Source organism: Sylvia atricapilla, chromosome Z (genome assembly GCF_009819655.1).
Source record: "Sylvia atricapilla isolate bSylAtr1 chromosome Z, bSylAtr1.pri, whole genome shotgun sequence".
NCBI lineage: Eukaryota > Metazoa > Chordata > Aves > Passeriformes > Sylviidae > Sylvia > Sylvia atricapilla.
Window position 1 is genome coordinate 54,994,033 of NC_089174.1, and position 17,452 is coordinate 55,011,484.

General features: G+C 40.9%; 1 protein-coding gene across 1 annotated transcript; it reads left to right on the forward strand.

Moving 5' to 3' along the window:
• The first annotated feature begins 3,339 nt into the window (after positions 1-3,339).
• PLIN2 (perilipin 2) lies at positions 3,340-17,333 on the forward strand. The gene is made up of 9 exons (XM_066339408.1): positions 3,340-3,454; positions 5,556-5,611; positions 5,692-5,887; positions 6,530-6,612; positions 7,100-7,381; positions 7,698-7,886; positions 8,654-8,785; positions 9,420-9,710; positions 16,379-17,333. Exons 2-9 carry the CDS (start codon positions 5,582-5,584, stop codon positions 16,511-16,513), a joined length of 1,338 nt encoding a protein of 445 aa, XP_066195505.1. The 5' UTR covers positions 3,340-3,454; positions 5,556-5,581; the 3' UTR covers positions 16,514-17,333.
• The last annotated feature ends 119 nt before the right edge of the window (positions 17,334-17,452 follow it).

The window sequence follows — 17,452 nt, forward strand, 5'->3', positions numbered from 1 at the left end:
CTCCCTGTTCTTATCAAGCCAGAATGAGTTTGTCCCATTCCTTCTTCTTCTGTCTTAATTAAACACATAACATCTGTTGTGGGGGTAGGTTTATAGTGCCTGTCTGCCTGTAATTGATGATATTGTTGCTTTTTTGGGTCTTTCTTCAAGTATTAAGAGGAGAACTAAGTTTGACCCAGTTAGTCTCTTTTGAATCAGATGTCAGGTTAACTCTGTTACAACTGAGGAGGTAAGAGGTAAATGATCTTTGGACAGCTAACAAAAGATAAGACACACTGAAAGACAAGCACATTCCAGAAAAAAATTAGTATGTTATAGAGAAAATTGCAGGTTGTGTTCCTCCGAGACAAAAGGTGGAGTGCTTTACTTCTGGGAAGAGCAGAATAAGGATGCTATTCTTTCTAAGTACAATTAGTATGGACTTACAAAAGGAGGATCAGGCCTCACAAATCTGATATCCTCCACTGGAAACAGGAAAACTAAGAAAGTCACGGCAGGAAAACTATTGACATGATTAATCGAGATAAGAGGAAAGCTTTTCCTGCAGGAACACACAAAAGGCTTAGTCCCAAACCCAAGGTGTAAGGCAGATAAACAGTTTAAGTGAATAAGAAGCTAGCTGCAAGTTCAAAGACAGAATGGTGCAAGACAGGATTACAAAGACTAGAAATAAATTACTGTGAGATTGGAAAGAAAGGGGAACAGTGAGAAAGCTGAGCAAAAATAGTCTTTGACTGTTGTGTTATTTCACAATTAACAGTCTAAACATTCCCAGTTCAGTAGAATGATTTGCATCTCACATGACAAAGCAACATCTACAAACATATTAAAAAAATGTTCTTGAATATTAGACACCTTTGAGGTCAGGTGAACAGGTATAATGAATTGAATTGATTATTTATATTGTGGACACTGAACCACTCATCCTTCACAGCTATAGACGCCTTCTTTTCCTTTGTGTCCCTGTAGCATTCATGACTGCTGGGAATACTTCAGTGCTGGTGCTGCTGGCAAAAACTTGAGGAAGAGAAGGCATGTCAGCTTCCTGTGCTTCTACTGAGAGCCTCAAAAACTGTCTGGAGACAGTCCTCAAAGCCTGCCAGCTTCCTTAAGGCTGTGGTGGACATAATTAGTTGACAGCTCCAAATAGCCAGCCTTCTCTGCTCTCTGCCAAACAGATAGTTTTTTTATCATTTCTTATAACACAGTTAGGAGTATGACACCAAACTTCACTGTTCGAACAGTGACTAAAGACTGAGAAAAGGTGATAGCTAGCTATTTCAATGTACAAACATGACTGCATTTAAATGAAGTAGTTGATCCCTTCAATTTGTTGGAAGGGCTCTCAGTCCCCTATATTTTGAGTGGCCAAGACCTCCTTCCATCCACCATCTGTGAGGTCAGGTAAAGACCCTTCTATCAGATTTGGTTAATACACTAACACTCCAGCTGTCAGTCAGCCCTTCATCAGCATATTAGACTACACCTGCTCCTAAAGGAATATCAGCAGACTACTCAGGTCCCTTCAGACTTAGCACTGCTCTCCCCTTTGGCCTTTCTGTCACCTTGTTAGGGAACAGCTGATAACCTGGTCTCAGTACAAGTGGAAGTACCTGTTACCAGCTGGAACTGTTGGTCAGGGCCTCGATGGCATTGACAGGGCTTACTGTCCCTGCCGAGCCTTCCCTAGAGCATTCCATATCCTGCCATTTTAGCTTCCCGGGGTTGCCAGCCCCTGCCCCAGTGATGCCACAGCAGGGATGGTCTCTGGCTACCCTGAGCACTACTAGGCCCCAGGGCCGATGTTCCATCAGCTCCTCCTCTTGGCTGTACTAAGATGATAAGAAAAGCTGAAGGACCTGTGTTATCTATTGCTGCTATCTCTGTCAGAACTGTGTTACAGAGATAAGAGGCTGAAACCTGAGGTGTTCTGTATCATGAAGGACATTATAATGAGTTTAAAAGAGATGCCCCAAAGGATAGATAGGTCTATTGTCTGACCAATTAACTGATATCTTTAATTTTTTTTCTGCATTAAGGAGACATAGGTGGACTTATATTCTAAAATGTTAATTAAATGAACTTGGATAGATGAATGTGCTGATGTATTACTGTGAGTTACTTCTTCAAAGAATTACTTCTTTCATTAGATGGATTATGTGACCTTAAACATATGCTCTTGACTCATGGAAGAGAAGGGTAGGGTATACTACTATTGCATTCTTCTTTTAGCAAAGGCTGGTGTGTCATGCTTTTGTGTTATCTGTTGCTTTTCTTGATGCTGTTCCGCCTTCCTCTTCATCAGTCTTGACATGGACCACACCACTGCTCTCCCTGTTTTATGACATTTGAGGAATTTGATCCATCCAAGATGTAGTATTGTCCTCTCCCCCTTCCTCCCCCTGCCTTCTCCCTATCTGCTTGCCCCTGTAACAAAGGCAATGTTCTCAAGAGGCAAGTTTGTATATTTTCAAAACTTCAGATAAGCTCCTCCAAGTTTATAAAATACAGAAGGGCACCTAGTTGTGAAGAAAAACACAACCATAGTCTACATTCTTAGCCTGCCAAGGACTGTCAAGGGATCAGTACTATCTCTAGTTTTACTGCATTCTGGCAGAGTGTATCACTGGGCTGTCTGAGTCTCGGGTGTTTCTGTTCTACAAATAACGGTGCTACTTATTAGTAAATAAATCCCTGGAACAATCTAGAATTCCCAGTAGAGACACTCCTGACAAAGGGCATGTACCCACGGGCACGCTGAGTGATTTAACACTTGAGACGTCACATGACCGGGAAAAGAAACAAAGAGTTCTCAGATGACAACAATGTAAAGAAAAGACCAGAGCGCATGTAAACGTTTGGTATGCATGCTAGCAGAGGTGTAATAAATCTGTACAAAGAAGTGAAAATTTCTGGTTTGTTTTATTTATTCTGCTATGCTGTCTGGGGAGGCTTAGGTTGAATAAAGGTTTTATAGGTTTAGGTTGAAAAAAGGTTCTTTACCACTGGAGTGGTGGGACATGGGAACAGGGAAGTTCCCCGCTCCCCAGGGAAGTGGTCACAGCGTGAGTTTATTAAGCGTTTGGACAGTCTCAGGCACAGGGTGTTACTCTTGCGGATGTCCTGTGCAGGGCCAGTAGCTGGACGCGATGACCCTTGTGAGTCCGTTCCAACTCAGCATATTCTGCGCCTCAGTGAACCGGCCTTCTGCAAGACCGGTTGCCCGCCAGCTGCCTTGACTAAGACGATCCCGGACAGGGCAGTGCCCTCCGGCTGACCGCCGCTGCAGTCACTGCGTGTCCGACCCCGCCCCGCGCCGCCGGTGACGCGCGGCGGCGGTGAGGCCCCATAAATAACGGGGCGAGGCCGGCGCTCCCCGCTCAGCGGCTGCGGCGCCCGTGACCGCGACCCTGCCTGTGCTCCAGTCGGCGGCGGCTCCGGCTCCTCCTCCCGGGTGAGTACGGCCGGCCCGGTGCCTCGGCGCGGCTCTCGGCGGCCGGGGCAGCGCCGGACGCCTGCCCGCCCCGCGGGGCTGACTCCGCAATATGGTGGAGCCCGGCGGCGGAGCGGGCGGAGGTGCGGCCCCGTGCGCGGCGCTGACCGCCGGGCCTCCCCCGCTGCCCCCGCCCCGCGGGGCCCGCGGCCCGGCGCGTTTCGGTGCTCTGGCCGAGGTTCTGCCGGGACCAGAAAGTCCCGAGAGCCGCATTCGCCCCCGGCAGCAGCGCTGCAATGCTCCATCCGGGAAGCGGCCCGTGGAGGCGCTCGGGAAAGCGGCGCGCCTTCCCCCTTGAGGTACCGCGGCGAGCCAGAGCCGGCGCCGCGGCTGTTGTGCGTGCTTCGTCGCGCTGCTTTCTTGCACTTCTTTGCATAGCGGGGGGCGATGAAGTTTGCAATGAAGGCACACAGGAATGAAGTTTGTGGTGTAGCCTGTGTGCTGTCCTCTCCAGAATCTCTTGCTGTCTCTGAAATGTGCTTGGACTTGGATTCCAGACGTCTCACTCACCTGCTCCAGGGGAGTGGATCCGACTTTTACTAGGGCTGAACCTATTAAAGGGGTCTCTGAAACCGTGCAAGAATCTAGTTATCTTCCTTGTCTTTAGGAGCAGGAATAATTTCACAGGCTAACTCTGCTGGTTTATTGACTAAAATTCGAATGCATGCCCTGTGTGGACGAATCTTATGAGACACACTACGAATATTGAATAATCCTTAAACTAATGGCCCTTCTTCCTTCAGAGGCCAGATTCTGCCGTTAGATCTTTTCGTGTTCTGTAGCATGCTTTGCAGCTCATGGTGAAATTCAGTTATACTCCAAGGGATTTAACTTGTAATGCTGTGTGAGAAACATAGCACGTTCCTGTGGGTATTTAAACTCTTGTTAAATGAAAGGAGACCTTCTTTGTTACCACTGTAACCATTGTCTGTTACTTGTCTTGCCTGTGTGTTCCAGGTACAGTGTTTAATCTTGTTACAGACCTTACTGTATGGCGCATGTATGTTAATATGTGCAAACATGCCTGCAAAAATAACTGGATGCCTTTTCCCTTGTTACCTATTATGTAATGGGGAAAAGTTTTATTTTACCTCAGATGGAATATTAACACATTCATTTTTTGCTGTCATACATATGATACAGAAAACTGCTGTTGGCTCTTTGACAAACCTAGCAAAAGGCCTTGTAAACCACAATGTTTTTGAGGACACACAAAAGTTCACACTAGTTTACCTTTTTGTTGCCTTCATTCGTGCAGATTCTTCTGGAACTTAAACATTATATGAAGTCATTAATGGAATGGGTGCTTCTTGCAGATTTAGTTCACCCTGCACATGTGTATAGGATAACAGTGTGCTTCAGTGTGTTCTCCCTATATGGTACTGCAATACTCTCCCTCTTCTATAGGGCTCTTGTGGGGAGAGCTGTTAGTATTTTCTCCATGGGAATGCATGTTGGAATGCCTGTTTGCATGCAAAGATGCATTTGACAGATTTGTTGATTGATCAAAGTTTGCAACTTGTTTTAGTAGGGAATATGTAATAGTTTAGTCTAAATTAGCATAAAGGAGATTTATTTTCTGCAGTGGGGAAATCCAATGCTCTCCAAGAATGCTAACTCCTTAGCAAGCAGAACAGAGTGAGCCTTAGATGAGCTCCCTCAAATATCTAATCTGATTAAAGATATTGGTGGTGGGTTCTTTGTCTGATTGGGTTATTCTGAACTAGATTTTTAGTGACTTGTGGGCTGTCTTTTGTTTGTCCTGTCTCAACAGTTAAGTCTGTCTTGATTCTTCTAGAAAAAATAGATGACTCCACCATCTGGTTATTCATCAATGAACTGCTGTACCCCAAAGCCTGTCTTGTGCATATGCTTTACTTGCATTTCCTAAACTAAGTTTTGGATTTGTAAATTGTTACAAGAAAATCTAATTCCTGTATGCATGAATGTGAACATCCTGACCCCAGTAAATGGGATGGATCACAAGAAGATTGTTGATTTTAAAGTTTGTTCTTAGATGAAACAGATATGATGCCATAACTCACATATGCTTCATTCACAGGCTGTGTAAGTTCAAGACTTGAAAAAATGGCATTGGCAGCAATTGATCCACAGCAGGTATGTCTGAATTAGTCCCATAATTTCTTTGTCTAGATCAGAAAAATAGGTGTGAACTAACACCTTTCTCTTTTAAACAGAACATTGTATCGAGGGTTGCCAACCTTCCTTTGGTGAGCTCCACCTATGATATGGTGTCCACAGCTTACATCACCACAAAGGATAACCATCCTTATCTGAAGTCAGTATGTGAGATAGCAGAGAAAGGAGTGAAGACAATTACATCAGTAGCCATGACAAGTGCTATGCCTATCATTCAGAAACTGGAACCACAAAGTAAGGCAAAGATGAAGCTGTTGATAACTATAGTTCAGCTGATTGTTTTTTGTACCCAGATGCACTTACGGTTTAATGTGGTCATGCTGATCTTGAGTGCTGTTTTGGGTAGCTGACTGAACCTGTTGCCTGACTTGTTGCATAACTGATTACACATTGATAAGATTAAAAAAAAAGGTAATAATCCAGAGTGAAAGCAGATTCCAGCTTTCACAATACTAAATTGATGGATGACTTTTGATATGTGATGATGATTACGCAGTCTTTTGCCCAACACCTTCCTCACCTTTCATCTGGTTTCAAATGCAATTTCTTAAACTGAGAACTGGTTAAATTTGGAAGCTGTGTCACAAGGCTGTTGTAACCAGAAGCCTGGTTTCATAGAATGGCAGAGGGCCAGATGTTTCAGCTTCTTTTAGCAGTTGCTTGTAAATTATCAAATGAATTTTCTTTGCATGCAAGGATTTATTTTTTTCTGGCAGTGTAAATCTGCCTTGTTCTTTGACTTCAAATCTCACTGATAAGTGGAGGAAACTACTTCAAGGATGTTGCATGAGTTCTTTTTCAAGAGGAGTTTTTTAGTTTGAGTTGTTTTACTAGGGGAAAAATAGTTGAAACTAACTCTTGTAATTTCTTTTTTAGTTGTAGTTGCCAACAACTATGCTTGTATAGGTCTAGACAAAATTGAAGAGAGACTGCCTATACTGAATCAACCCACTGACAAGGTAAGCTTTTCCCATTTATGTATGCAAAAGAACCATAACCCTTCTTTTCTATTATCACTAAAACCCCAAGGAGACACATTTCAAAAAGCTGGGCCTGAAGCACAGCTTGGAAGCAATGAGAAAGTCACAGATGTATCTGTAGAACTGTTTGTTGCCTTTGAGAAATCATTGAGTTTTTTCTTTTTAAATTATTTTAAATTGCCCACCACTTAACAACATCTTTCTGTGGTTGCAGTTCACTGGTGGGTGTCTTTTAAAACTTGAGTCTGTCTTTTTCTTGCTCAGTGTGAAATGTCTGGATTACATTCACTAAAGTTTTTTGAGCTGAAAGCTGTGTGGCAGTTATGTTCTTTTTTCTCTTGTACTTATTTTTTTCAGGGAATATTTTCTCCTAGATAACCAATACTTACACAAGTTTTAGCATAAATTTATTATTTCCTGGGTTATGTAGCTCTCTTTTAGTAAATCCATGTATGTCTTACTGCAGGTTGTTGCCAATGCCAAGGATGTAGTTGTTGGAGCCAGAGAAGCTGTAACAACCACTGTGACTGGTGCCAAGGAAACTGTTGCTCACAAGATCACTGGAGTTGTGGGCAAGACTAAAGAAGCAGTGCAAGACAGTGTAGAAATGACCAAGTCAGTTGTCAGTGGCAGCATTAACACTGTCCTGGGAAGTCGTGTGGTGCAAATGGTGAGCAGCAGTGTGGACAGTGCTCTCACAAAATCAGAAACCTTTGTAGACCAGTATCTTCCACTTACAGAAGCAGAACTAGGTAAGACCAATTGAAGGTTTGATTTTGTTGGAATGCTTATTTTGGAGAGAAGCAAGCAGTCATCCATTTATTGCTTACTCATAATGGGGAAGGTGGCACATGCTTCCCAAACTGCCTTTTGCCTTGCTGATTGTAATAGTAGCATCCTCAAAAGGAAGCAGAATGAAAGTAAGGATTTCTCTGTAATGTGGCCTAATCACGGTGCTAAAGGGCTAGACTCAACAAGCTCTGCATTCAGCTGTTACTAGGCAGATAAAATTTTCTCAGACCTCTCAAGTTTTCCTCCAGTAAATTTGCTTCTTTTCTACATACCTAGAGAAAGAAGCCGCAAACGTTGAAGGCTTTGAAGTTGGAGTCCAAAAGCCAAGCTACTATGTTAGACTAGGATCCCTGTCTTCAAAGGTCCGCACACGTGCCTACCAACAAGCCTTAAACAAAGTTAGAGATGCTAAACAGAAAAGCCAGGAGACAATCTCCCAGCTCCACTACACTGTTAGTCTGGTAAGTTTAAGCTTTCACTTGATGTATAAAAAACATATGTTGGCCTTGGTTTAGAGTGAAGAAAACAGCCAAAAGAGTCACAAGAAAACTGGGATTGCTTTCTGACTAAATGCATTAATACATGTATTACATATATTACATTAAATGCAAAGAATTTGCTGTTAAGAAAGTTTTCATCACCATTCAGGAGAGTTCTAAATCAGGCTAAGCTGTGAACTAATGAGCAATTGCTTGTAACTGCAAGCACTGCAGAAATAGAAGTGACATATTTATATTTATTCCTGTTTTGTAATGCTGGTTTTGACACATACTTCATTTGGTGAAGGAAGTATTGTGCAATTTAGAAACACATGAGCCCTTTAAGTCCTTTTTAGTAGTAAAATTTCAAATTCTCTTGGGACTTGCTGTCTTGCTGCTTCTGTCTCTGAGCATTTCGGGTACTTCAGTAGTCTTATCCCAGCAAATACCTTTATGTACATGACGAACTCTACATGAGTCATGGCCTTCTATACACTTTCAGTGTCTCCTATAGGATGGAGGGTGGGGGAAAAATAGTTGAGGCAGAGAGGAACACTATGCAACATCTTAAAACTGCTTTCAGTTTTCGATTCGTTGATGAGACTAAACAGATTCTTTTACTCCCCGAAGTTGTTTATACTGATTTTCTGAAGTATTTTAAAAGGAGGTTACAAAACAATCAAGGTAGAGAATCCCTAAAGGAACTGTTTGGACTCTTGGCTCTACTTCCTTGTTTGGCTGTATTCCAGATTGAGTATGCCAGAAAGAACGTGACTAGTGCCAATAAGAAACTTCTTGGTGCTCAGGAAAAGCTTTACCAATCCTGGGTAGAATGGAAGAAAAATACAGGCCAAAATGATGATGATCTGCATAGTGCTGAGGTAAATAGATGTAAATATACACCAGAAATAAATGTATTGTATCCCATCAAGGTGATGGCAAACTAGCAGTCCCTGAAGTGTACAACAGAAAGTCTGGATGCTGAAGCTAAAGGCTTCTGAGAAGTAGGAGACCCAAACTCTTTAAATGGGCCTACTTCCTGCAAACACTTTGGGGTTCATTCTCCTCTCTGGAGAATGCTCATCCTGTTTAGCGTGTGAACCTGTGTTGGGATATCTGTATGTAGAGTAGCTGTGATGGGTCCAGACTAGAATTAATGATTGGTCAGCAGTCTTAGGCACAAACTCACCAAGTCCTATATATAGCTTTCTGGGATAGTTACTTGATGAGAATATACCTACCTGCTGTGACTTGTTACCCAGAATTGAAACAAGAATCTGCTTGACTGTCGCTGGTAAAAGCTGTCAGTTTCTTTCCACAAAGTACTTGCGTGTCGAAGAAATATCAAGTACTTCTAAGTCTTTAATGCTTCAGACTTAAAACCTGGCTTATTACCTGCTATAGCTTTATTTCACTTATATCCCCTTTACTTTGCCTCTTTAAGTGTCTTGATCAACATAAAGCTGCTACAGTCATAAAAAGACACTGATGTGCTGTTATGTTTGTTCTTCCTAGCGCATTGAGTCAAGAACTCTAGCTATTGCACGGAGCCTCACTCAGCAGCTTCAGACCACCTGCCTCACACTGGTCTCAAGCTTACAGGGCCTGCCACAGAATGTACAGGATCAGGTTTACAGTGTTGGGTCAATGGCAGGTGATGTCTACCAGAGCTTTCGATCAGCATCCTCCTTCCAAGAATTATCAGACAGCTTTATTGCAGCTAGCAAAGGACAGCTGAAGAAAATGAAGGAGACTCTGGATGATGTGATGGATTATCTTGTTAACAACACACCGCTCAACTGGCTGGTAGGTCCCTTTTACCCACAACTGCCTGGCATTCAGCATGCTGAAAGCACAGGTGAAGGGGAGAAAAGTTCCAGCCAGAAGGACAAACAGCCTGAACACTACTGAATAAACTGCATGGCATGTGTGTACTCTGCTGACTGATCAAATGAGTGGCCTTACTAACTGTAGCTGCCAAAAAAATCGGTTTTCACTGGTTTTTGGTGAATATTCCATAAATACAGGAATAGGGGAATCTGCAGGCCAGGACATTTACACATGGACTATATTGTCCTGTGTAGTTAAGCCACTCCTTAAAAATTCAAACTAGATTCAAGTGCCTAAGTATTGTCAGCTGACAGTTGTCAGGATGCCTTATTTGTCTATCAAGCACCTCATCGTGCTTCTGTGGTATTAATGCCATTAGTCTAAATGAAACCCACCATAGCTGAGAGCCTTTGATTTGTTGCTTCATCTCTACCAGAATGATATAAAAGCCTTACATACTGTGACATGCATTTAAAAGCTCTACAGTCTAGCTATGTACACTTAAATGCTATGTTTATTGCAGATCACACATTTGGTAATTATGCACCTGACTATCTCAGATTGTATTGCTACATAATTCATGACAAAAGTTCTGTGAGTGCAGAATGCCAAAACTGAAAGAGGGGTTTCTGAATGAGTCAGCTAGAGTTAAATGCTGTGACAGTCTTAAAATTAACTGTATAAACTTGAGTATGGGATAAGACAATAACTTGACCACAGAATCACAGAGTATCTCCAGCTGGAATGGACCCATAAGCATCATCAAATTTGACACCTGCTTTTTGCAGGACTGCCTAAAAACTAAACCATATGACTAAGAGCATCATCTAGATGCTCTGTGAACACTGTTCCATTGACTGACCAAATAATTATCAACACATTTTTTAATATGCAGTATAAAGGCAAGACTCATGCTGTTTGTACCCAGGTGTCTGTTGTTGTGTGTGTGTGTTTTTGTAGTCATAGTTTTGTAACTCATTTTTGTATGTTAGTAATAAATGCTTTAGTAGCTAAAGCCTGTCTCATTTGTTTTAAAACAATCTAACTTGCTCTTCTATGACTCCCTCAAACTGAGTCCAGAAAAAGGCAAGTTTGACACACAAATGAAGTAGATGTGTATGGAAAATGTTTGTGTATGTATTAATAGATAAGATACTGCTGGAGCATTTCCTTCCTTTAGAATTTCTGTGTATCTGTCCATTGAGTCTTAGCTTTACTGCTGCTTTTGCTGATCCTTGCTGCTGTCACCTTTAAAGATGACCTAAGCTGTGACCTGCTAGTTGTTCTAGTATTGAAAAGAGATGGATATGGACAAAAGAACCCTCTCCTCCCTTCACAGTAGGTGTTGAGTGTGCATGACATGGTCATCTACCTGCTTTATCTTCTGACTCCCTATAAACAGTATTTACTTCTCAGCTGCATCACCAGTTTCGACTTAACTTTATTTATCCCTTTCAACAAATGGTGATTGTATCTTAACACTCAACTACTTAAGTGGAATGTTCTCAGTAAGCCCTGTGAACCCTTGCACTGGAAAGTAAGTAGTTACTAAGAAATAAGCTTTCTTGGGCTAGGGCTGTCCAGGTAAGTTGTATCTTTTTTTCTAATGCATGCCCTATACAACTTTGAGTTGCAATCATCTAGTGTAGCAATGCCAGCCACCATTTTCAAAGAAGTCACCAAATATTGTGATGCCAAAATGGAGTTCAAAGAAAGCTTATCATATAGTCATACACAGCTATATGGAACAAATACCTCTACCTGGCATGATGTAGGCACTAAAGCAAATTACATGTCGTCCAGCCTTCTATTATGAGAGGGTTAGTTGTTAGATTGGGTTTGGCCTAGAAGTGTGAGGAAGACTGTTTTAACCACAGTATTAAACAAAATTGTAGCAAAACAGGATTGCAGGTAAAGATTCTGTAACTTACAGTGTTTAATACTCTATATAAGGGAAGTGTTTAAAATGAAATTAGCATGAGATTTTGAGACTCCTGAGGGAACCAAACTAGCTGGGATAATACCTTAGCCCAGGTAGCTTATGGAGAAACCATAGAGACCATGGGAGGCAGGATACTCAAAGGATGCTAATGGCATCATTCCAGAATAGGTCATGTGTCTGGTTCTGGTTCTTCATCTTGACATATGAGGTCATGTCCCTGTCCCACGTTCGGGATTGGACCCTTGTCCTCAGTTAGTCTTATACATTTTTAAGTTAGCCCTGCCCTTGGGTCTTTGTATACTGCCCCTTGGACCATGCAGTCTCTGTGTTTGTTATTTGACCACCATTAAAGTTTTATTTTTTGGGCACTCCATCATTCATGCCCCTTTATTTTTGCCATGCTTCACCAGCTGGACCGGACCTGTAGTCACAGTGAGCCAGACTGTGATAGACTCCTTTCCAGCCAGGGCCTGAGTTAAGACTTCCAGAGACATAGTGCTTTCCGGAATTAATTACTTTTTAAGTTTACTTTACTATAGCATCGCTCCAGCACGAATATCCTTTTAATCTCCATTTGCTGTCATACTTGTAGAGTGTGTCCAGTATTGTAGATGTGCTCAGGAACTGAATGGAACTAATTAGGTGTGGGAGCAGTGGGCTGTTCAAAGAAGGGAATTCCTATTCTTCTATCTGTGTTTTAAAGTCTTACTTCTCTAGGATGTCATCCTGAGGTGATCAATCAGGATCAATCAAACTTTTCAATGTCTTTTAAGGTCTGAGAAATAAGCAACAGCATCTAGCATTAGTGCAGGAGCAGTACATCGTTTCTGTTCTGTCTTGTGTTACTGGTCTGTATTCTTGCATGGCTGTCCAGCATCACTAAATCTCAGCAAGCAGATGAAGTAGAAAGCAAGGAAAACTTGTTACCAGCCTAGACCTTCAAAGCACTTCTTCCTTACCATGCACTGTTGGGTGGCTTCTGTTCAAAAGTTACTTGGACTTCTGGCAGCTGACCTACAATTGGTGGCTGCAAACAGAGCAAGGTGTGGTTGAGTTACTTAATTGCTGGGCTCCTGTGTCATGCTGTTGTGATAGGTGCTTGTTTTGTTGGATGCTGCCCGCCCCCAAATATTTTTAAGTTTCTGTCCACACACACGCACTACCCCTACCTCCCATCAGAATTCTTCCCCAGTGGAAGAGATGACTGAATAATAGCAAATTGGTATGTTCTTGATTTTTTAATATAGAATAACGTTCTCTGATTAAGATTATTAGACTCTGCTAATAAGGAGAACACTGAATGTTTAAACTGATTTGCAGCTGTACTTACTGCATGATTTGCATGAGTGTCTTACTGCAGGTAATTTAGCATAGCATATGCCACCTTCCAGTCTAACTGCAGCTCTACAAACAGAACTTGGGATTCTTCTCTAGTGTAGCTAGAGAGACTGACTATTAATATGCCCACTGGAGGCAAGAATGATGCCTTCCAAAGTCTTATTTGGTTTTTTCTGCTGCTGTTGTTTTTGACTGAAGGTGAGGTGCTTCCTCACAAATAAGGAAGGGAAACCTGAGATACTGCCACCTTACCTGTTTCTCTCTAATTGCACATATTAAACAGCTCAGCTGAACTGCACAGAACCTTGCTTCCTCTTGGTCCAAAATCATGTTTGAGGATATAGCTTGGGCTAGAAAATTGTGAGGTTTCTCTGGAAACTTTTAAAAAAGTTAAGACCAGATGTGTTGAAAAATGATAGGAAGAAGATTCAACTATTTTCAGCAAGGCAGGTAAACTAGAATAAATGGAAGGATGTCAAAGTCACACAAAACCTAGGATGGTAAAGGTTAGAATACTAACATCATTATCACTTTTTCTCTTTTACAGAGCACTCAAAAATTGTTCATGCTAGTTGACACTTCCCAGGTGCATTTAACAGAGAACTATCTTTGCTTATAGTTGTTTCTTAGAAAAGCTTTCAATATAAGCATTTGTAAATAGTTCCATATGGTATGGATGTTTTGCAAACATATTTACAGCATTGGTCAAAGCCAAGTTACAAGATTTGTATAAGGTCTGCAGTAGCAGCTAGTTGGCCTCAATCTAAAAAAGGTAAAGCTTTGGAAATGTCTCCTTCAAGATTAATATTTTTGCAATAATAATTTCCAGATTTCAACTTACAGTAATATTTTATAGCTAGTAAAATAGGTAAAAGGATCTGGGAAGAACTGATGAATTATTTCTCAGTATTTAAAAAAAGCAGTAACTACCACCAAAAATTTAAGCTCTCTAATTAAAAAGATGAAACAGAACCAATCTTATTTTTAAGCATGCTCAGTTATTAATTTGCATGATCAGAGAGTCTTACATGCAGCAGCTTGTTGGAGGTATTGTGCACAGTGTTATGCCAAATAATTTTCTTTCTATTTATTGCAAATTCATGTTAATCTTTTTTTCTTTTGGATAATACAGTCTCTGATGACTAAAAATAACTGCTGGTTTTGCAGGTTCACAAAATGAGAATGCTGGATGAAGATGCCAGTGGCCTAGTTCTAAAAACTTAGCAAGAAAAAATGGATTGAAGTTGTTAGTATTGACATTAACACTTGTATATGAAGTGAGCAAGATGCCAAAGTTTTTTTTTTTTAACTATCCTATGCAGGAGTTTTGCTAGTATTATATATTTGTAAATTATTTACTGAATCATACAGAAAAACTTGCATGAAGGGTTATATCTGGTCTTACTCTTTTTACTGCAAGAATTGATAGGAAGTTGAAAGCAGGGAGTCAGCTGTGAAAAGTTTTGTGGAAGTAAAGGTCTTTTACATAGGCAATCCTATAACACCAAGGGCTTTGCATTGTTTCTGGTGCAGATGTCAGAATATGTAATTCTAATACAATTCTGCAAGGTCAAAACTGAGGTGAGTCATACTGACAACCAGTCAGTTTTACTCATGCTGAGATACACTGCAATTTGAAGTTCTCTAATGGCTGTCAAAATCTTACATTAAAGGAATCAGGTTCTTCTACTGCATTAGGAGTCTTCATCATTAAGGAGATGAAGAAAGCAGAAACTTAAATTTGAGCAATTACTCTGTTGAGTAAATGTTGAGCAATTACTAAGAACAAAATGCATATGCATAATAAAAACCTCTTAAATGTAGGATAGAGAAAAATCTTACTGGTCAGACACCCTTACTGAACATGGCTGTGTCCCGGTCAGTTTAAATACATAGAACCATCTATTTGAGTACATTCTGAAAAACTGCATATGGACTACTTAGTCTTGTTAGGATACATGTATTCATACTGCAGTATGAAATAAAAGGTCATGTGCTGATAGTGGGGTAACTTGCTTTCTCTAAGTGCAGTAATGAGAGTTTTAGGAAAGCTGCCATAAGCAGAAAGATGCAAGATAATTCTTGCTGGTAGAAGGATGTAGTTCCTGCATTCCTTGTACCTTTTGATATTTTGGGAGACAAAAATTACTGATCTTATTTTGATCAAGCTTACATTCTCAAAGTCATCCATGCATTTCAAGGTATTCACAGGAGTGCCTGCTGTGGTATTCACATGCTGCTTAAGTTCTTCTAAAGATCACTTTTTTAAATAATTAGTATTTCAAAGATCCCTGTTGTCCAACGACTACCTGCTCTGTAAGACCAGTAAATTAACATGCAGTGCTTCTGTGTTATGGTAGCTGAAACAGTAGTCCCTTTATTTGATATATTGTCTGCCCTTCTGACCTGTCTTCATAGTAGGCAAAGCATAGATTTTTCTTGTTTACTGTCTTTCATTAAAGTAAGTCATAAAGCATTTTGCAGTTAGGGAATGCATTAAAATGCCTCTTCAGTAGGTGCTGTGCTTAAGTTACAGAAATGCCTACAAGCTGCTGTTGCTTTGAACATGCAGAACCAAAGTCCAGTCAAAATGCAGCAGTAGTTATGTGCTGTTACTGTGTCTGGCTCCAAGTATGTCACATCACCAACATTAAAACTAACCATATATCGTATTACAGATGTATTTTTCACTTGGGGAAGAAAACTTATGAGTAAATTGCTTAATTTTATCCCATTTTTCAGAAGTGCCTAAGTAACCTAAGTCCTACAAAGGGGACTTAAGGGTTGGGACTTAAGCTCCTAAGTGTCTTAGGCAACATTTTTAGAAGTCTGTAACATCCCTGTATCCACTGATGTCTCTCTGGCAATTCCTGAAACCCTGTGCTGCTTAGCAGTACAGAATACTATACATGCAGTTAAAAAAGAGGCCAAACTGAGAGTGCAGTTCCGGGTACTTGTTTTGTCAGAAAAGGTCTGATGCAGTAGGCAGGCAGAGCAACACAGCAATCTTCTCAGGGCAGATTATTTTGTATAGTCCACTGATTGTTTGAAAAGAAGAAAGGCAAAAATAGTTTAAAAACTTTCTTACATAATTTTCCAGTCACCAGTTTGACTAAATTCAGTCCACTACATACAGTTCTTTTCCATGTCTACTATAAAATCCTACCTTCTAAGCAACTGGTTTGAGCTGTCATAATGGTTCATATGTCCTATATGTCTGAGCATATTTCACTCTCTGTAATCAGGATGTTTGGTCTGATTGTAGAGGTGCTGAGCATCTTTATTTCTGGTCTTCAGTGAAGGAGTACTGCACAAATTCGTTTAGTTTTACTTTTAAATTGACTGAAATTTCATTCCTACACAGGTTCCAGATTTCACTATTACAGACCTGTCTTCAGAGTCAGATGATGTCCCAGACATTCTGGATTTGGATGAAGAGGATCAACAGGATTTTTCACGCACAAATGGCCCTTACACTACAGGGCAAAGAGCTGAATAGAGAAGCATAAAAATGTCTTTTTGATACAGTGTACCTTTGCCATGTTTAATTTAGATTTCTCGTTTTTAAAGGTGAACCTGCCTAGCTTAGGGATGATGGGGATATTTTTTAAAAAATCAGTACTGTTTCACTTAGCTGCATCAAAAATCTGGGTTCTTCAATGTAAAGAATGCATGCTACATTAATTGGTTAGCATGGGTCTCAGGGTCCCATTCTACAAGCCAGGTATAGCCTAACCAGTGCATCCAACTAATCTAATCTTTGTTGATGATGGTAGCAGCCACGAGAACACCCCAGTGCTTTGCATAAATGGCTGCCAACAAAAGGAGTTGATGAGGATTTGCCCTCAAATTTCCTCTTTCAGTCTACGTGAAAAGCAGTGCTTCATCTACCTCTTTGCCGCTGGAAAGGGTAAGAGACTTTGTCTATCTCAGATTTTCTCAGGTTCTTTTAGGCTCTACACCTACAGAGCTTAGACGCTTAGAGCTTTTCTCTGGCAAGAGTGCTTTATGCACAAAACGACATCCTTTCTTTCCACATGCCTTCTGTGCGCAAATATTTTGGCTGTTATGATGCTATCAGTTGTGGTGCCCGAGACTAAAAGGGAGTAAATGCTTCAATATTAAAGTGTTTTGGGTATAAGGATAGCATTTAAATAAGAAAAGAGGAAGAGACTGTAAAGAGAAAGGAAGAATAGATAGTAAAGAGATAAAGACTTCGGACAGAAGAAAATTTGGAGAAACAGAGGGAGTTGAATGTAGTTCTGGTGACAGTGATTTTTAAAAAAATGTTTTAATAAAAATCAGTTATTTACTAAGGACGGGTGAGTCTGCGTTTGCTCGCACACAGTAACTTCTCTAGGAGTTGGGGAGAGTGGGAAGGGGACTCGAGGCGAACTTGGAAAGATTTCTTTCCGAGGCCCAGGCGGGACTGCTGTGG